This window comes from Epinephelus lanceolatus, chromosome 19 (genome assembly GCF_041903045.1).
Source record: "Epinephelus lanceolatus isolate andai-2023 chromosome 19, ASM4190304v1, whole genome shotgun sequence".
Lineage (NCBI taxonomy): Eukaryota > Metazoa > Chordata > Actinopteri > Perciformes > Serranidae > Epinephelus > Epinephelus lanceolatus.
This window is the reverse complement of record NC_135752.1, coordinates 37,836,773-37,858,550: the sequence shown is the minus strand read 5'-3', so window position 1 is coordinate 37,858,550 and position 21,778 is coordinate 37,836,773. Positions and strand designations below refer to the sequence as shown.

At 40.2% G+C, this 21,778-nt stretch overlaps 1 protein-coding gene across 2 annotated transcripts in view; it reads left to right on the top strand.

Moving 5' to 3' along the window:
* Positions 1 to 4,594: 4,594 nt before the first annotated feature.
* The window catches only part of adamts6 (ADAM metallopeptidase with thrombospondin type 1 motif, 6), a 108,785-nt gene continuing 91,601 nt past the window's right edge, over positions 4,595 to 21,778 (top strand). For both annotated transcript variants that reach the window (XM_078162076.1, XM_033646222.2), the window contains exons 1-7: positions 4,595 to 5,074; positions 7,304 to 7,724; positions 9,387 to 9,778; positions 13,291 to 13,465; positions 14,105 to 14,328; positions 16,488 to 16,571; positions 19,240 to 19,385. In XM_078162076.1, coding sequence (XP_078018202.1) covers positions 7,625 to 7,724; positions 9,387 to 9,778; positions 13,291 to 13,465; positions 14,105 to 14,328; positions 16,488 to 16,571; positions 19,240 to 19,385 — 1,121 coding nt within the window. In that variant the 5' untranslated portion in view covers positions 4,595 to 5,074; positions 7,304 to 7,624. The remainder of the gene's footprint in view (positions 5,075 to 7,303; positions 7,725 to 9,386; positions 9,779 to 13,290; positions 13,466 to 14,104; positions 14,329 to 16,487; positions 16,572 to 19,239; positions 19,386 to 21,778) is intronic.

Genomic DNA, 21,778 nt, shown 5'->3' with positions numbered 1-21,778 from the left:
AAGATTTCACTGTCAAAACCTGTTTTCAGTGGCGTAGGTGCAGATTTTTTTGGGGAACACCTCGTTATTTAGAACGTGTGCATTTGTCTCCTTCAGTAAAAACATCAAGGTAGCACTTTTGTCAAAATTACACCACAAACTAATACAGAAAAGCCACAGTTTGGTGCATAAAATTCACCAGAACGCAGTTTGATCCTCAAAGTTTCTCAGCAGACGACCCTCAAAGATTAAATGAAACTCATGCCATCGATCAGTTGCACAAATACGCTGCGTTATTATAGATAAGCTTCCGAAAGAAGTCAAAGTCGACCACCTACAGCTTTAAAGTGCCGCCTACAACATCATAATTATGTGACACTGATGGGGGCCATTCTGCATGATGAGTACTTTTACTTTTGATAAGTATAATTTGTTCACGGGTGGAAGAAGTGCTCAGGTCCTTTAGTTAGGAACGAGTATAAACACAGCAAAGCAAAACTACTGTTGTAGCTGCTCCAGGTGGAGTCAGTTTGAACAGTCAGGCACCACCAAGAGTGACAGCACTGCCTGTAGTTGAAGTTAAAACATTCATACGGGTATGAGCCAGCTTGTGGAGGAAGCACTCGGATCTTTTACTTATGTAAAATTACCAATATGACATCATATGAACACGGCATTGCAAGAAAAGCACCCTATTCAAAGTCATACTCGAGTACAAGTACTGAGCATTATGAAGTTAAATATAAGAAGTATAAAAGACTGACAGAACTACTTTATGTACAGTTAGCTAGTTTAGTCCTGTGGCTCCCAACCTGGGGGTCGGGCCCCTCCAAAGGGTCACCAGATAAATCTGACAGGCTGACGCGTGATTAGTGCAAGAGAAGAAGAAAAGTTCCGATGCACAAATTTGTGTTTGTTTTTTTGTACTTTTCTCCAATCTTCGCTCTTCTAGACACACACACAACTGAAATTTGATAAAAGGCCCCAACTGTGCGGCGCCCAGAAGCCATGTGCAAAGGCCCTCTCCTTGCCGCAGTATTCACAGGTTCGAATCCAACCTACAGCCCCTTGCTGCGTGCCCCCATCCCAAAAAACCGTCACATTACTTAGAGACGATAAAGGCAAAAGAAAGTAAGTTCATGTTCTCAAGAACTGTACTTCAATGTAAAGATACTTGTGCTTAACTTTGGAATTTTATGCGACTTAATACTTCTACTTCACCACATCTCAGAGGGAATATTGTATGTTTTCACCACACTACATTATTTCTGACAGTCATAGTTACCACAAATTTAGATTTTACATCAAAAACACATGATGATCTCATAGAATATGATGCATTGTTTTAGGCAAACTATCAAACAGTATATATTACATTTACAGTTAGCGCCAACTTGACCAAATAAAACAGTAAAAAAATGGCTGAAAGACTGAACTTTGTATTAAAAAATACATAGCGGCATAGCATCGAGTGATTGACTGATTATGCTGCTGGAGAACCAACGCACACTGTTGTCTTTCCCCAAAGAAGAAAATCAGGGTTCTAAGAAAGAAAAGAAAGAAAGAAAGAAAGCAAACTCACATTGCGACAAAACATTTCAAACGATGCGTGAGAGAGATGTGGATCGTGGGAGGAAGGGCGGGGGCCTTTAAATCTGTTGCTACACCCCTGTGAATGCATCAGTAACATTAATCTAATCACATAATTGTGGAACATTCAGGGGGCAGTTTTCTGCTCTGAGTATTTTACTGGTGATATTTTTAAAGCAAGATAAGGCAAGTTTATTTATATGGCACGTTTCAGACAAGGCAACAAACAAGGCAACTCTGAGTGCCTTATGTAAAATATATAAAAGCAAAAGAAACACATTGTTCGGCCAATAAGGAGCTGGAGAATTGAAAATGAAATTAAAGTGTGAGAAATTAATAAGTATTTTAATTTTAAGAATATTTCTCTCATAATACTTATGTACTGTTGCATTTTGAATACAAAACTTTTGCTTGTGAAGAAGACATCTTTACATTTTATTTTACTGAAGTAAAAGCAAAAGTCAAAATGGCCGGGATCCACTGGTTTATTACTCTTCAACAATGTGTTGTATGTTATAAACTCATCATATTTCCTTTTATGTAAAATCTTAATCTGCAAAGCAACTACAGCTGTTAGATAAATGTAGTGGAGTAAAAAGTACAATATTTACACCTGAAATGTAGTACAGTCGAAGTAAATGAAAATACCTCAACTTTGTGCTTATATACACTACTTGAGTAAATGTACTTAGTTACTTCCCACTTTACTTCCACGTTGTTGCCAGTATTTCCAGTGGTGGCTCTTGCCATAGGCAACACAAACTTTTATTTTATTTCATTTTTTATTATTGACATTCAAAAAAATTTAACCGTAACAGAAAAGATGGAGTGGAGTGTTTGTGTAGAGCCTCAGAGTAAGAGAAAATAAAAAGGAAAAAGCCATTTGTGGCACAATACAAAGATAAAGAGACAGAGGAATTAGCAAATTTGCACACACCGTGTTCTCTTATTGTTTATTCATTAGGATTGTTTGTCAGCTAAGTCGTTTATTTGTGTTGATTTCTCATTAGCTCTTGTTACTAGCACTGACTACTTCAGTACTTTTAGGGACTGTTCTTTACTTGTCAGAGGAGATGGGCGGCTGGGGTGTGACTTTGTTTTCTTGTTTCTTTGTTGTTTTTTTCTTTAAACTAACCTCAAACTTACAAATATTTTTCCTCAAACCTTCCTGAGTGACTGGCAGAAAATGCGTGCCCCTCCCTCGACCATTAATTAGTTATTACATTTTTAAAACTTACCATTTGATGGTTCAAAGTAAAAAGTCAAAGATGAAATCCTGGAGTTGAAAAAGTTCAGTTTTTCACTTTTGTCGTGCACGCTGGTTAGTTTTGTTAGGTTTATTTTAAATTCTAAATGAGACATCGAATAAAGTGATTTTGATGAATTATCATTATTTTATTTATCATTTATTTTCTGGCCGTGATTAAAGGTGAAATTTTGGCAATTTTTATAGGAAAACATTCAGATTTGGAGGGCATGTTTTCTTTAAAAATCTGCAGTATATGGTCGCTCTGACATCCTTCTCAATCCTCCCAGGATTTTCCTACAACTATTTATCTATTTATTTTCCTTTTCTCATTGTTTTAAATAGAACGATACGTTTTATTCGTAAATTTTCTATACATGTACAATAAATCACCTCTAAGGGTATTTTTGATTTTTACTTGTAGAATATTTTTTATATTTCTTTACTTTTTATTACTGCCATGATTTTTTAAACTTTGCAAACCCTGATAAAAAGAGTTGAAACAAAAAACTGCAGTAAAATAAAAACAAACTACAACCATTTAAATTTGTATGCCCCTCCCCAAACAAAATAGATAATAATAAAAAAGATAAACATAATTCCCTCCCCAGTAATTAGAAAATTATTTGACATGCCCCCCTTCTTATAAATTTTTTAAAAAATTTATTCAAAAAAATTCTATAATTATTTATCTATTTATTTTCCTTTTTTCATTGTTATAAATAGAACAATAGGTTTTAATCGTAAATACTATATTTTACAAACTTGTGTCTTTTTCTATACATGTACAATAAATCACCTCTAAGGGTATTTTTGATTTTTGACTTTTTATATTTTTGGAGCTCTTTTTACTACTGCCAAGATTTGTTAAACTTTGGAAATGCAGATAAAAACAGATGGAAAAAATCTGTAGTAAATTAAAAACAAATTACAACCATTTAAATTTTTATGCCCCTCCCCAAGTAGATAAATAAAAATAAAAAACACAAGTCCCTCCCCCGTAATTACAAAATTATTTGACATACCTCACCCTTTTAAAAAAAAAGTAATAAAAAAATCTATAACTATTTATCTATTTATTTTTATTTTTTTATTGGTATAAATAGAACGATATGTTTTATTCGTAAATACTATATTTTGCAAACTTGTGTCTTGTGTCTATACATGTATGATAAATCACCTTTAAGGGTATTTTTGATTTTTGACTTCTTTTTTTTTATCTTCACTTCTTTACTACTGCCGTGAAATTTTAAACACTGAAAACCCCAATAAAAAGAGTTGAAAAAAAAATTTGTATACCCCTCCCCAAACTTAATAGATAGATAGATAAATAAATAAATAAAAATAAAAACACAAGTCCCTCCCCTGCAATTATAGAATTATTTGACATGCCTCCCCCTGTATGCACCACCCCTCCCCCTCACTAGTAGCGAACAGTCCCTTATTGAAGTTAACTTTTAATGCAGTCATTTAGTCAACATTTATTGTTTTTACTAATTTAATTTGTCATTAAGTTTATTTCTTATAAAGCTACTTTAACACAAGTGACTGATCTTTGGTGTAACCCCTCCTCTGTGTGTATCAGAGGTCTTTTCTCCACAGAGCTGAACTTTTAGTGTTATTTCAGGGCAGCACTGATAGACATGCGCACAGCTGATGGAAGAGAGGCACATCTGCACTGACGTCACCCCCCTCACCCCTCACTCCCCCCCCCACCTGAAAAAGCTGCCAATTTGAAGCTGTGGACTGCCGGTCTCTGCAATGTAGTGAGGAGGAGCAGCTCCACAGCCAAACTTTTGCTGGTGTTTGCATGCACTGTGTTTTTTTGCTTCCACGCAGCGTGAGTGTGGCGGTGTCTCTCTCTGAGGTGGCGGGACAGACCTCTGCAACCTCAACTCACTTTTTAAGCCACCCTGAGCCACCACCAAGAACACAAAGTCTAGATTATAAAAGACGACAGATAGGCTGAAAATAGAGCCTTCAGCTGGAGGAGACCCAAGACTTTTTAAAAGCTGAATAACTGCTCTTTTTGTGTGAGTGTGTGTGAGTGTGTGTGTGTGAGTGTGTGTGTGTGTGTGTGTGTGTGTGTGTGTGTGTGTGACAGTGTGTGAAGGGGAGACTCTCTCTGCACTTTTAGAGGATGGCAGAGCCCAAAAGGAGATGAAAAGAGGAGAGCAGCAGAGGTTTGAGCTGCAGAAGCCTTTTGTCCTGAGCTCTGCCTGCACAGTTGGACCGGAGCTGACAATGAAGATGAGCACGGTAACTATCTGTTCACACTCCCAGTCTGCGGAGAGCACCCGCCGTATCTTTCCGGTAGTTTTGTCGGGAGCAGATTCGTGTGAGCATTTAAATCCTCTCAGGGAAGCGGACTGTGTTTACAAAGCAGACATTTAGTCAGGAACTGCTCATTTTATGCTCCCAGAGTTCACCGGGTTGTTTTGGAGGGGGTTATTTGCGCGGAAAATGTGCACATTAGGAAACATTTACGCACGGGATCTACATGTAAGTATCGCAGCGGCTACAGGTCTGCGCGCACCAAACTTCTTGACAACAACAGCAAAGCGATTCAAAGCGATGTCAGGTGGTTTATTTTGATTTGCAGACGCTCCTTGAGGCTCGTATTTGAGGTACCGGTGTAATGCACGCGGGCCGGCTGCCAACTGTCTGGGTCAGAGTGGCCAAGTAAGTAGCGCTGTCTGTCTGGAGTGCTGGAGCCTGAAGAAACACACACACACGCACACACACACACACACACACATAGACCCAAAAAGAAAATCCACATCTCCAAAAAGACTTGTCATCCATGTTTGGAGCCCGGTCACTTTGATTGGACATCAGCCTTCTCTCACCTGGACCCGCTGACGTCTGTTTATAGTAGTCGAGTTTGCACATGCTGCCGAGAAGCGCGTCAGTGAGTAAAACCACAATCTGCACGAATGATATCATGTCGACTCTGCAGCACCGTTGGCGCTCTGTTTTAAGATTTATGCATCCATTTAAATGCGGTTATTACGCTTCAGTTACACTCGTGTGAAGAGCATCAGTCATGAAACTGTCATTCCGGCAGAGGAGGAGTAAATTAATAAGCGTCTAACTCAAGTGTGCACAGAGTTACAGCCATGAAGTGAACTTTAATGCTGAGATATTTAACTCTGTAGTAGATTTTCATTCATTCACCACCTTCAGCTAATGCATGTTGTCATTAAAGCTGCAAGGACTGGTCAGTTTACTGAACTGTTGATCAACAGATGTCACTTTGCTGCAAAAATCCCATTTTTTTCTGGCTCCAGCTTCATAAATGTAAGAACAAGCTGCATTTTGTTGGTTTGTTTCACTGTAATTTGAACAGTTTTGGCCTTTAGACTGTGGGTCTGATAGAAGAAGCAATCTGAAGACTTCACTTTGGACTCTGGGAAATCATAACTGGCTTTTTTCCCAATATTTTGTGACATTTTGTTGATAAAATGATCAGTGGTTCAGGAGAAAATGATCTGCGGATTCATTATTCAATGCCAAAATCTAGAACTTTTTCTGGTCCCAGCTTCATAAATGTGAGGATGTGCTGCTTTTTGTTGGTTTGTATCATTTTAATTGAATATCTCTGGATTTAAGACTCCTTGTTGTAGAGATTTTAAGTTGCCACCTTGGCTCTGGTCGGCACTTTCCACTATTTTCTGATGTTTTATGGACCAAATGATGAACTGTTTAATTAGCAGATGAATCTATGATGACATTTTTTATGAACAATGAATTTCTAGATGATATACTAATGTCAAAAAAGCCAGTTTTGATTTCCCAGAGTCCAAAGTGAAGTCTTCAAATTGCGTCTTTTATCCAACCCACAGTCCAAAACCTTAAAATGTTCATGTTAAAATTATTTAAACCAACAGCATGTCCTCCCATTTATGACGCTGGAACCAGTAAAAGTTTTGGATTTTTGCAGCAAAATGACAGAAGCGATTGATCAATTAATTATCTGTTTATTGCCAAATTGATAAATTGACCAGTCGTTGCAGCGTTAATGAAAATAGCCACTAGTTGAAGCTGGTAAATGGATGAAAATCTGTTGACATTCTGTTCATAAAATGATCAGTTGTTAAAGAGAAAAAAATCTGTGGCTTCATCGTTGATGGAAATTTTCATCATTGTTTCATCCACTAATTAATCAGTTGATCGTTTGGTTTATAAAATGTCAGAAAATTGTGGAAAAAGCCGACAAGAGAGCAATTTGGCAACTTCAAATTGCTCTTTTTTTGGTCCAATAAGTAGCCTCAAATCCAGAGATACTCAATTAAGATGAAATAAACCAACAACAAGCAGCATATCTTTACATTTGTTTCACTGGAAAACACGTTTGGCATTTTGACTCTAAAAATGACCAAGATGATTGATCAGTTCTTAGAATAGTTTGAGTAATCGGTCAGTTAATTGACTACTCACAACAGCTCAACAATCAGATTTTTGACCTCTGCTTGATTTCCTCCACAGGAATGCAGATGGATCGGTCAGGACAAGTTTCCAATATAGAGCTTCCTGTTTGGAGTTACACCTGAGAGTGACTGTGTCTGATGGATTATGGTGTTTTCTACCAGCTGCTGACATGAATCCAGAGGCCAGTGAGATGCGGAAGCGCTCGCCTTCAGGAGAAATCTAAGACCTGGATGAGCCCTCGAGCACGACCACGAGAACATTTCAGAGAAGGAGACAAACCATGGACTTGTTATGGTGTGGCATCGGACCGACCGTGTGCTTTTAACCCGTTTGTAGCGCCCTCTACCCTCCACCCCATGTCACACCTTGCCCTGAATTATGGAAATTTTGTGGAAGACGCTGACTTGGACACTGAGCCTGGTGGTGATGGCTGCTTCTGAATTTCAAAGCATCAACAGACTTTCATACAACTCTCAAGGTATGATTCAGACAGGTGGACAGGAAGATCTTAAAGGGACAGTTCACCCCAAAATCCAAGCTACACATTTCTCCTCGTACCTATTTATCAGTCTAGGTTGTTTTGGTGTGAGATGCAGAGTGTTGGAGATATCAGCCGTAGAGATGTCTGCCTTTTCTCCAATATAATGGAACTAGATGTCTCTCAGCTTGTGGTGCTCAAAGCACCAAAAAAGATACATTCGAAAAACTCAACATCAGTGTCTCTTTCCAGAAATCATGACCCGGTTACTCAAGATAATCCGCAGAACTTCTTGTGAGCAGTTTCATGTAGGAACTGTTTTCTCACTCCTGAACAACACCCACTAACCATATCATCGTGCAAAAGGCATCTACTGCTAGCTCACCTAGCACAACTGAGCTAACGCAACAGCTCAGCTAAGCAGGACGCCATTAATGCTATATCTCACACTGTTACGAGCACGAGCCTCGTGTCCATGAGTATATGCAAACTTACCTCTGCGTGGTTATATGGGTAGCGGGTGTAGTTCAATGGAAAAAGATCTGTTGATGATCTTGAGTAACCGGGTAAGGATTGCTGGAAAGAGACATTGGCCCCTTTTAAACTGTCTCTTAAGGCGGGAATTTCATGTCGTTATGCCGCTTCGCCATGCTGTATGAAAAGTACAACCATGGAAAGGGGGACAAAGTTGTCTGGTGTTAGGGACAGCATGGAAACAACGTCTAAAAGAGAGAGCTGGCAGGTCAGGATTGAGGTTTAACAAGTAGCTGATAGCAGTTAGCAGCTAACTCATAGAAGAAAAACACTGTCCGAAAATGTCTGCAAATTGGGAAAACAATGATGTCAGGGATCTCCTTACCTTACTGAGCAGACAACAAGATCTGCCCTGTATTACAGAGACAGTAAATGATGGTTATGACACGCTATGCTGTTCTTAGTGAGTACAAAGCGCTGCTTACGTGTATGTTTTATGTCACGCTAGTTGCCGACACTGTTCTTGTGTTACATATCATGCCTGTTTTGCTTCCACGATGCCAGCATGCTGTCTAAAAATCACACACTGGGGCGAAATAATGTCGCCAGTATTTGGTCCTGTGTAAAAAGGAAAAGACGGCATGCAGAAGGGACTTGGTAGCGTCGCTTTGGGGCGATCTCTGTTAAAAAAGGGCTATTGTTGTAAGGCATGACTCAAATTAAATCAGTTGTAAAACATGGACAAAATCATAGATAGAATGAACTGCCATAGAAACTGCCAAATTGCTGCAGCTAACGTTACACTTTTAATCAGAAATCTAGTAGAAAGAAAATAGTTCCTACATGAAACTGCTCACAACAAGGTCTGCGGATTATCTTGAGTAACCGGGTCATGATTTCCGGAAAGAGACATTGATGTAGAGTTTTTTAAAAGGATTTTTTGGTGCTTTGAGCACCACAAGCTGAGTGCTATCCAATTCCATTATACTGGAGAGAAGGCAGACATCTCCACGGCTCGTTATCGGCTTGAAACGGCTCGTCACTCACACCAAAACAATCGAGACTGATACATAGCACTACAGATATGCGGAAAAATATGTTTTTGATTTTGAGGTGAACTGTCTCTTTAACACTCCCATTGTATGATCGTTATCACATTCTCTTCTTCTCTTCTCTCTCCTGTAAAAGAGGAGTTCCTGTCCTACCTGCAGCACTACCAGCTGACTGTCCCGGTGCGGGTGGATGAGAGTGGGGAGTTCCTGAGCTACACTGTGAAGCACCACCGGCCGGGCCGACGGAGACGAGGGGCGGTGGACCCCATAATGGGACAGCTGCCTCCTGCGTTAGACCCGTACCCCCCAGAGTCCCGGCTGTTCTACAGACTGTCAGCCTACGGAAAGCACTTTCACTTAAACCTGACACTCAACCCCCACCTGGTGTCAAAACATTTCACAGTGGAGTACTGGGGCAAAGAGGGGCTTGAGTGGCGTCATAACATGGTAGATAACTGTCACTATGTTGGATTCTTGCAAAATCAGCACAGCACGACCCGAGTGGCACTCAGCAACTGTAAGGGCCTGGTGAGTACAAGCTGTGTTTTATTATCACACTCAGTAACCAGTTTAACTTGCCCTTTGAGCCGCAGAAAGTTCCCACCGCTCACCTTAAACAAACCCCAGCACTAATGCCAGATCTCTAATATATACCTAGCCTGCGCTGCTCTCATGTCAGCCAATCTTTCAGTCGCAGCGCCAAAGGATTAGACCAATTGTAGTTTGCTTAACAGAATCTTGGCTTCCTTCCACTTGGCACAGTGAGTCCGCAGGCAGCTTGGAGTGAGGTGATGCTCATGGAGTAAAACCATCTCAGCGATCTCTCAGGGCTTGTCTTCCCATTTGTGCATTAAATATCACGCTTTATCCTCAGATTTTTAAAATCCTCGGTAGTTGAGATCACATTTCTTTAGTTGATCTTTTTTGTGATCTGTTAAATAATGTGTCCAAATCACAGATATTACTCCGTGTGCTAAAAGACCAAAAACTGAGCAGCACTAACAAGGCATCTAATTATCCTGTCTAAGCTTTTAGTCCTCGGGCTTCTATCCACAGACTGTGTGACTGTCCAGCTTCTCTTTACTAATCAAGAAATTGGAAGACGTTTTAATAGCTGTTATCCCTCCTTGGTTCAGAATAACTCTAAAGAAGGAAAAATAAGCCCCGCTTCTTGTTGGCAAATGTAATCATGTGGAGAAAACATGTGGCCAAATGTGTTGGCAAGACCAATGCCGAGTATCATAAATTGAATTAGTGTTTGCCCTTTTTTCTAACAGCACCAAAAATGGACAAAACTGTGTCTGTACTTTAATATAATCAGCTGTGTGGACAGTTTGAGATCTTGACATCACACACTATTAAACCCTGAATCGAATGTGTTTCTGTGTGCCGGTGTGATGTGTGGTTAATTGCTTTCATTGTAGGTTTGGCAGAGCCAAGTTAGTCTTTTCTACAAACTCATTTTGAAGGATTTCTCTCTGTTTATGCTCCACAGGGGGTGTTGAAAGGTGGAGGGCAATCTTTTTAATGTTGGTCTTGATGTAATTGATTGTTAGGGGGGACTGCAGACTAAAACATGACCCCGTCAGGGAGAGGAGATTACATTAGGGAATATGTGAGTTATTTAAAGGCGCACTGCAAAGGGACAGTTTGCCTTAGAATCAAAAACACAAATTCTTGCTATTACTTGTAGTGCTATTTATTAGTCCAGATTGTTTTGGTGTGAGTTGCAGAGTGTTGGAGACATTGGCTGTAGAGATGTCTGCCTTCTCTCCAATGTAATGAAACTGGACGGCACTCAGCTTGTGTCGCTCAAAGTGCCAAAAAAATGCATTTTAATAAACTCAACATCAGTGTCTCTTTCCAGAAATCATTACTTGGTTACTCAAGATAATCCACAGACCTTGTTGTGAGCAGTTTCATATAGGAACTATTTTCTGTCTACTGAACTACACCTGCAAAATGAATCACCGCGCTGAATGAAGCGTGCATCTACTCATGGTCGAGAGGCTCGTGCTCGTGGCAGTGGGAGATGTAATCATCAATGGCGTCCTCCTCGGTTGAGCTGTAATGTTAGCTAGCTCAGTGGTGCTAGGTGAGCTAGCAGTAGATGCACACTTCCTTCTGCGATAGTGATTTGGTTAACCACGTCATGATTTCTGGAAAGAGACATTGCTATTGAGTCCCAAGCACAAGCTGAGTGCCATCTAGTTCCATTACATTGGAGAGAAGGCAGACATCTCTACGGCTGATATCTCCAACACTTGACAACTCACACCAACACAATGTAACCTGATAAGTAGTGTCATTTGATTTTGGGGTGAATTGTCCCTTTAAGGCTATCAAGTATTGTGCCTCCACAAGTTGGAAAGCTTGCAAGAGATGCATAAAAAGCAGGTCAGAATGAAAGCAACAAAGACTGAGGTAACCTGACTTTAAGAGCCAAATATTAAAACATGCTGGATCCTACATTTCCCATAGTGCAACTCAGAAGCATCTTTTGTCAGACTCCCTCTGCCGTGTGTTTCAAATTCCACATCCCCCGTTTTTAACACCAACTTTCTCTAAAATTGTAAAGTCTGATGTCAGATGATGTCATCAGGGTTATCTCAGCTAAAGTTCCTGGCTTCCGTCCCTCTGCACTGTGCTGATACGGCAGTTACCGCTGATATCGGGGCGACTTTGTTGAGAAAGTGTAACGCCCACCCTCTGGTTCCCACCGACGTCATTAGTTGTGGATATTTGGTTGAATTTAGGTTGTAAAGTGACAAAAATTGTCAGGACGAAGTCTAATGCTAATGTCAATTTCACATAGAATATCAACGACAGGTGACGTTTATGTTTTCTTGATTTAAAATTGTGTTGTTAGGTAACTGAAATCCAACATCTTCCAAATGTTTAACACCAATTGCCTTGATGTAGAGAAAAATGACGTAGTCGTGAGTTATGGAGAAAAAGCCCCAATGTCTGCAAATTGTCATAATGTTAACACCCACACAACATGAAATTGTAATGTTGATAGATTTTTAAAATATTGTCAACGTGATTTTCCTTCCAACCCAAATTTAGCTTCTGTCTGACGGAAGAGTTCAACGTCTCTCTAACGTTATATTGACATCACGTGCCAGCTGGGTGGTTAACACTGTTAGCTATGTCAGCACTGTTGCCATCGTTAGCATTCTTCGAACTGTTAGCACCTTTAGCTGCTAGCAGCTGGCTCTGCCACCTCAATCAGTACATTTACATGCACAGTTAAGTCAAGCTACGGTTATAGCTTGACTAGGACATTCAATTGGACTACTGTTCTTGTCCCAGTATACAAGCACTGGAGGGGAATTGATTTATTGACCCAAGTATGTCCGACTCCGCTATGATAGATTTCAGCTTGTTAGTATTGGACCTTTTTCCTGTTGACCTATTACGTCACAGACCAAACAATTGATAAACAAGTTAGCTACAGTTAGCTAGCTGCTAACTGGTACCATGGTGGACAACTTTACAGCTCTGTACATTTGTACGTGCTGTGTGCTTTACTTTTTCTTTTTCTTCCTCCAATACGTATTTAATCCTGTTCGACCCCTGGGTCAGAGCTGGGGGCGGAAACTGTGGAGTGTGCTCAGTGTGTCTCGGCTAGTTTGGGTCCAACTGACATGTAGGAGTAATTTAGCTACCAATTGCATTACCTGGATGTGTGAGTCTGACTTTGAGAAATTCAATTTGGTCCTATGATTTCAGTCGGACTAACATGATTACATTTATTTTAGAAGTCAGATTTTAGTCGGACAAACACAATAAATCGATTTTCTCTGATGTCATGTAAACGTACTGACTGTTGAGGACTATATACAGATGATTCCAGGTCAGACTCTAAGTCATAGATATGCTCTGAGTGTTATATACAGATCCTTTAATACAATTAATGTATACAGTTAAGTTCGGTCACAAATACATTTAAGTTGATGTCAATATGTATGCATTCAGCAATGATGTTTGCTTGTGTTTGTAACCTGTGTCTTTCACTGATCTTCTCCCCCAACAAGCATGGTGTTATAACAACAGAGGAAGAACAGTATTTGATAGAGCCATTAAAGAACATATCCTCCACCACCTCCAGTGAATGGAACCTGGAAGAAGCACAGCAACATGTTATTTATAAAATGTCTGCCATTCCCTCACCACAAGAGCATAGCCAGGAGTTCAGCTGTGGCATTTCAGGTTGGTGAACCTCCATCTGGGTTGGACTCTGTGTGGGTGGAACTGACGTAAAGGAATAACTATACATAGCAGGTTAGAGGAAGTGCTGGTTTGGTTGTAGGCCCAGGTTCTGGTAGACATGACCGGGCCTCTTGTGTGCTATAGTTGCTCCTGGCCTGGACACCTTTCAACCTGTAAGAAAAAGTCTCGCTCCAGCTTTCATAAAAAGGCCCTTCAGTGCATAAGGAGTTCTTGGCTCTGACTTTTATAGAAGCACAAATCCTATTTATAGAACCAACAATCATGTTCAGATTTTAAGATTCAGGCAACTCCAACCAAATACTGTGTCTGCTGAGATATGACGAATTGGAAAAAGAACCAGGTGGATATTTAGGTATTTGGGCCAAGGTCTTATAAGAAACAGCAAAGGCTGTCATCGCCAGGAAGCTAGCATGCCCTAACATGTACCATCTTATAGCTTTTTCCCAGAGCATCTGGGTCATAAAGCAAAGGCTTTAGCTGCAAGGTTCAAAGGGGCAGATTCCCTCTGTGCATCTACCATACACAAACCAGCTCTGTCTCAAACAGATAATGCATCATCATTATGAAGCTGACTTAATTCACTGTAACCTGTCTTTGTCTCTCTGTCTTTGTTCACAGACCTCATAAAAAGCAGTGCACCTTGCCAGTTCAGCACACCTTCCCCTGTCCACTCGTCCCCTGCGCCCCAGAACGACAGCGAGCAGTCGAACAGCACCCACAGACAGAGGCGCTCCGTCAGCACGGAGCGCTTCGTGGAGACGCTGGTGGTGGCGGATAAAATGATGGTCGGTTACCACGGACGCAAAGACATTGAGCACTACATCTTGTCTGTGATGAATATTGTAAGTTTGATCCTACTTTTTGGTCACATTGTTGTTGTTGTGTCTACCACATTGTAGATAGGTATCCAGTGGTGGAATGTAACTAAGTACACTTACTCAAGTACTGTACTTAAAGGAGCACTTCACCCTCCACATGATTATTTGTATATCTATGACTCATCCAGTGTTACGTTGAAGTGGTGAGGAAAACTTTGTTTTTCTCTCAAGCTTCTACGGTGAACGAAGAATCCAAAAACAGGGAAAATTCCTGATGAATTGAAGTCATAGGGGTCCATGTTTGACAACAGCAAAATTACATCAAAACATCTGTTTATAAACTCTCACACATTTTGAGCAGTTGAATCCAAGTCTCATTTATCCAGTCATGTGCTTAGTACTTCACAAAAGACTCCAAAGCCAGACTCCATTGACAAAAACAGTAATTTTACCTCACTGAACACAGGAGCTGCTGGTCTACTGCTGCCTCAATCAGTTAGTTTGTGTTATTGTGTGACTTTGGTGTTTCAGAGGGTTAGTTCAGATTCACCAAAGTCACACAGTAACATACTGATTGAGGCAGTGGTAGACCAGCAGCTCCTGTGTTCAGTGAGGTAAAATTACTGTTTTTGTCAATGGAGTCTGGCTTTGAAGAGTTTCACTTTTAGTTCAGTTCCCTGTCGAAAAGAGCTGTCTGTTTGGGAAGTGCTGAGCATATGAGTGGATAAATGAGACCTGGATTATACTGCATGATTTGTTTGAGAGTATATAGCTTTGCTGTTAAGCTTGGACCCCCATGACTCCAATTCATCAAGAATTTTCTCAGTTTTTGGATTCTTCGTTTGCTGGAAGTAACATGGGGCGAATAATTTATAAAGTGGTCATTAAGGGATTGAAGTGTTCCTTTAAGTACAAATTCAAGGTACTTGGACTCTACTTGAGTATCTTCATTCTGTGCCACTTTAGGAGGGAAATATTGAACTTTTTATGGCACTACATTTCTCTGACAGATTCAGTTTTTCATCCCTTTCTGTCCAGTGAAAATCATGTATCTCCAGATGTGTTGATGTACAGTGTTTATGATAAACTGAAGGATGATTTCTTCCTTTATGAGTTGAGAAAATTCTCCCAACCTCTTAAGCTAAATAAACTTTAAAAACCCTATTGGATCAGCTGGTAATTGCATCGTCACAAAGCTAAAACAGGACTGGTTTTCTGACACTATGAAAACATGACTTTTTAGAGATTCGTGGTTCTCACAGGACAGCGATGCCACAAACATATGATGGTCTTATAGAATATGATGCATTGTTGTAGGGCTGGGCGATTAATCAAGTTTAATTTTCAATTACGAATATGGTTTCTAACAATAATGAAAACAAGATTAATTTATTGTTATTAGTTAAAACGATTATTATCATGCGTTTTATTTGCAATGATGCTCTCATTCTGCCTTGTGTAATAAATCCAGCGCACCCTTTTCCTACACATAGGTGCATTTAGTGTTGCCAACGTGGTGACTTTCTTGATGGAGTTAATGCCTTTTCAGACCCTCTAAAAAGCAACTAGTGACAAATTTAGCAACTTATTCAGACCATCATGGAAAAAGCAAGAAATATATGATACTAGAATTCATTTCCACGCTTGCTGCTCAGAGAAATCGCAGTCCACGGCTGTTCTGCCAGCAGCGCAGGGTTTCTCCCTCTTTTCTTAAGCTGTTTATAGTTATACATTCTTTATTGTATTTATTTATCAATTTTTTTTTTTACATGTATTTGTTTTTATTTCAAGGAAACCCACTGTTGTTTTGGTCAATATTGAAATCACGATTATTTAACAAGACTTGACATCTTGTTAAATAATCGTGATTTCAATATTGACCAAAATAATTGTGATCATGATTTTTTTCTATTGTCAAACAGCCCTAACCAACAGTATGGGTTAATGAAATGAGCACAACCCTAAAAACCTACAGCAGTAAAAGGCAACATTTACACCTTAATGCAGAAGGAATATTAATCCAAAAATAATAATACTTATACTTACGCACCTCTACTTATATATAGGATTTGAATACCTTTTCCACTACTGTAATAATGTGCTTAGTGTTTGAAGATTACATATTGCGCCATATGGACACAATTTGTCTGACTTTGTGTCTTTTCTTCTTTTCTGGAGGTCAGGTTGCCAAACTTTACCGTGATGCCAGTCTAGGAAATGTTGTGAACATTATTGTGACCCGGCTGATTGTTCTGACTGAAGATCAGGTAAGAAAAACTCCGTCTCTACTCCGACATCTTCTCTGTTCTACATATTTTTTTTTCATTAATTCCACTAACTGTGACTCATCCATGCAGCATTATCACATTTATTATTACCGTGAGCCTTTTTTATAGTGTCTGTACCTTCACCTGCAGCGAGTGTATAACTGATACGCCTGGCGTGAGGGAGCTGCAGTATTTTATGTGGTTGAAGCGGAGAGAGAAGAGAGACTATTCACCATATGGCCACCACTTTAGATGAAAGATGTTCTCAGGCATCTTCCCTCAGGGAGCCTCGATTGAGGGTTTTTACACGCACTGTACATGTGTATGTATGTGTGATGGGAGAAACAGAGTGCCGTCCTAGCATCTGTTTTTTTTTTTTTTTTCTAAAGAGGTCATAGCGGCTCTTTACGCAGCATCAGGTCCAGGTTTTCATGTAAAGTGGAGCCACATTATGAGCCAATAGGAAGGAAGTACGAGGCTATCAGAAAATACTGTTACAAAACAAACAACGTTTTATGGTGAAAGTGAGTCACTGATGGGCTGTTGAGTTGTTCGGTAATTAATCAGCTGAAGTCGGCACTGCATCATCGGCTGGCGATGCAATGGTTTCCTATAGTTGGACCCATTACGTTCATTGAAGCAGATGCATTTTGCAGACTCTGCTACAACTTCCTCAGCTCCTTCTTCTTCTCCTGCTTGTCTTCTTTCCACGTCGGCTGCTTTTTCTTATAATGCAAGTCCTTGTTGTGCTCCGTCTTTGACTCATCTGACTCCACCTGCTGTAAATGGCTTTACCTCGACTGCAACTGCATCTCGTCAAATCAAATACAAACTAATGGTCCTCTAACCTCAGTCTGAACTCGGTACAGTACGTACAGAAATGATTCATCCAGATGATGGTTCGTCATGGCGTTATGGTGGCTCGTGGGTTAGCACTTTTGATGAGTTCAGTGTGACATTTTCTTTGCCTGAATTGGACAGTACACAGTTGAGATCAAAAGGGAGATGAGAGATCATAGAGACAATGGGCTGTAATCGAACCAGGGAGGTTGTGGGGACGTTATAATGTGTGTCTACCCATGTGACGCACTGGTGTCACTTGCTTTGGTAACTTTAGCTTAGAAATGTGCTTCTTAATAAATATTCCATGTTTTTTTAATTAGTCCACACATATTTTCAATTGAAAGTGTCTTTTCTGCATGTCATACAATGTGATGAACATAGTTCAAAACAACATGATGCATTAAGACACAACTCAATCCGATATGACACAACATGATGCGACAGTACACAATCCGATATGAAACAACCAAGCTACAACCTCCGGAGCTGGAAAATGAAGCCAAGATGGAGGTGCCAATAACTGCAATTCCTCTCGTGGCCACTTGAGGCTGGCTCCAAGAGTGAGTCAGTCCCCAGCGACAAATGGCCAACTTTACAGCAGAAATAAACATGTTTACAGCCTGGTACAAAAAAGGTTTTGGTCTCTGTAGCTAATTTCAACGTTCATGACAACTGTGCGGGGGGTGAATCTTTATATGACTCACCCGTTTACATTTTTTCTAAGGGTTAAAGTTTGCATAATTAAGGGCGTGGCCACTTAAGTGACGGACTGTTCTTAGCTTCTCAATCAGATTCACCCTCCTCTCCTCCACAGCTCCGGCCACTTCTGGCTTCAAAAATCCAACATGGCCACCGCCAAAATGCCGAACTCAAGGTGTCCACAAACCTAGGTCCATTATTTTTATACAGTCAATGAATACAACATGATATAATACAACAGTGCACAACCACAGACTATAAAATAATGGATGTAGCTACCGTGATGTCTGTCTTTTGTTTGTGAACTCCCAGTTTAAAGCCTTGAGTTTGGGACTTTGGCTGTCGCCATCTTGCATCTTGAAGTGACAGTATTTGGGCGAGAGGGTGAAGCTAACCCTCATGCTAACTTAAAGCTTGGTTAGCACAGTGCTAATGCCAATAAAACCATTAAAACAAAATGCACCCACTGGAAATACTGAACGTCCGACTCTGTATAGGGTCTATAGCTCAACCAAACGCTGAGCAAGACTTTTTTTAGACAACCAGAACGTAACAATTGTCTTTCATGACCTGAAAACACACTGAATTAGAGACAGCTACAGCTACGCCTATACTCTGTGAATCTGGAGTTAGGCCATGGCTATGTTACCTAACCAGTGTTCGCAGTAGTAGTGGCTTGTCAATGGACGGCACACGCCTGTCACTCACAGCAGCCACGCCCTTAATTATGGATACCTTTAAGCCTTGATAATATTTAAACAGGTAAGTAATATAATAATTCACCTCGTACGGTTGTCATGAATGTAGAAATTAGCTTTAGAGACCAAAACCGTTTCTTGTACCAGGCTACCATTGACTCACTTTTGGAGCCAGCCTCAAGTGGCCATTAGAGGAACTGCAGTTTTTGACACCTCTGCATTGGCTTCATTTTTCAGCCCCAGAGGTTTCCACTTAAACATGACGCAATATGTCATGATAAGGCAAGATATGATGCAACTGAGCACGTCACAATATGACGAAATACGCAACAACACCAATCAAAACTGTAACTGTAACAAGGTGTTTAGTTTTATAACACTGTTTCATGCCGCACTGCACTGGGTGTGTGTTCTGTTGTGTCTTGCAGCCTAACCTGGAGATCAACCACCACGCCGACAAGTCTCTGGACAGTTTCTGCAAGTGGCAGAAGTCCATCCTGTCTCATCACAGCGACGGCAACAGCATTCCTGAAAACGGGATGGCTCACCATGACAACGCCGTCCTAATCACCCGGTAAGTGTCAGCTCACATCTACAGGCGTGGACCACAGCTTTGCTCACACGCCACCATAATGACCCAGCATGGATTCACGTACTTCAAAGCGCTCCAGTCGTTATTTTCAGTTTAAGTAGCGCTTATTTTCTCATTTTGAGCAAATAGGTTGCAGGTTATTTTCTGTGCAGCCAGACTGTAGTTGTGTGTGTGTGTGTGTGTGTGTGTGTTTGTGAACAGAGGTGGCCAACAGCTTCAGAACTGAAACCTCCGAATGTCAAATGCTTGTGCTCAGACTTTACCTGCAAGTGTTAAAGCTGATGGGAATAAAGACCTCGGCACTGGAAATAGAATGTGCTGTTTCAGACGTACTGTACCTGTCACACTGCAATTTATGTCGAGGGTGTTACCATAAAACAGCAAAACTCTGTCATTACCTGGAATAGGCTTCATTGTTGCCAGAACTGTTTTGGCCACATAACCTAGCAACTAAAGTATATATATCCCCCCGCCCCCGACTGGTTTTGTCTGAGAGAGGATGGCGTCCTGTGATTGACATGGGCTAAAGCCAAACTTTTTGACGCTCTGGGCTCTGTATGAAACAGCCTTTCTATCATTAGTGTGCTCTTTGCTTGTTGTCTGTCAGTTGATGTTCTCCAGCTCTTTTGGCTCCTGGTTTTATTGGTGGTTTTAGCTTCACTAAGCACCAGCAACTAAAGGCTGCTAAGTAGAGTCTAGATACAAAAGGTCGTGGGGTTTATCCCTCACTCATTCTTGAGAAATGGGACAAAACCTTTCTTCTTTATGGATTTTGATTTTTACTCTTAAATTAGGCTGGGGAAATTTATTTTAAAAGATCAAAGTCTTGACTATTAATCCTTGTAATGGGCCAACCTCCTGCTGATTTAATCTCTTCTTTAATAGCATACAGAATAGATGTCAGAGGTAACATCTGACGGACTTGACAGAAAGTTACGTATTTATTAATTTCACAGCAGTCATAGCCTTTTTTTCATAGTTGCTCAGAGTTCTTTTAAGGTTAATCAAAATAGTCATTTTAAAACCATAATTCTTATTTAGTTTTGATTTTAAAGGGCTATGGAGTTGACCCATCACGGTTGAAACACGCCCAATAGCAATATATTTTAATGAATTTATCAGAAAATATAAAGCTTGCCAGAACGTGAGCAGCTTTCCAGCCTTTGTGGAGTTCTTGTGATACAGCTAACCCCTTTTATGTCTGATTAAATTCGGATTTTGTAGAAATCTGATGGAGTTGACAAAAATCTGGGCCAAAACTATATATTTTTAAAACAAAGATGAGTGTAGCAGTACATTTTAACACCAATGTTATCAGTACGTTCTATTAGTTTTAGATTTTGAAGGATTAAAATACAATTTTAATTGTCTGAAGCTGTGAATTCTTGTCTGGGGCAAAGTTGTTTTCTGGCACAGGGCAAGTTTAGAAGGTAAAAAAATGAAAGTAGATCAAAATATTTGATGAATTTAGTATTAATCCTTTAAAAATAATGTTTCGCCCCAAAAACGGAATTAGTGGGTGTTATAAGTTATAATTTTAGGGTTTATTTTTTGGTTAGGATATGATTTGTCCCAAATCTTAAGGAATCGTGCCTTGTGATAAACAATAAATGTGGTTCTCGCTGTTTTTACGTACCAAACACATCATGAAACTGGTCTGTTCCTCACAAACTTACTCTTTCGTGTTTAGCATCCTGTAGATTGTCCAAAAGGAGGAGCTGCATGGTAAACATGCTAAACTGCGCCACCTATAGCTGCAGTGATGACGTTTTTTTGTCGTGTTCGATGTGATGTCATTCTGTAGTCTCATTTAGCCACTTAATAGCAACAGTCTTTTTTTAAGGCAACCAAAATCTTCAAAATTCATGACTGGGTTTTTCACTGTATGACGTAGAAAACACGAAAGTCTCTTTAGCTTGTGCTAACCACTGACCTTATTTTAGGCACCTAACCAAAAACCCATTCAAAAAACCCACTGACTTCAAGACCAGGGAAGGGCAAGCACAAAAATGCTAACTCATTTCTGGGTTTTAGGACTCATTTCTGCACCACTCTGTGAGGAAGGAAAGTCATAGCAGCAGCTGTTAAGACCTGCAGATGTAGACATGTCAAGACTGACACTTACAGTGTGTCTCAAATTGCATACTTCTATTCTAAATACTTAATATTTTGAGTATGCAAATGCGCTAAGTGCGTTCACACTGCATAGTACAGGAAAATGCAATGTACTACTGGTGGGGGTCATCCCTATAGAGTGCCGAAGTCACGCCCCTTCCAGTAGAGCTCATGGGACCTTAGATCGGAAAAAATATGAATGGCAGTGGATGGGGAGAGCAATATCATCTTTTGTTCCCGTTTGAGTTGCAACATGAAAT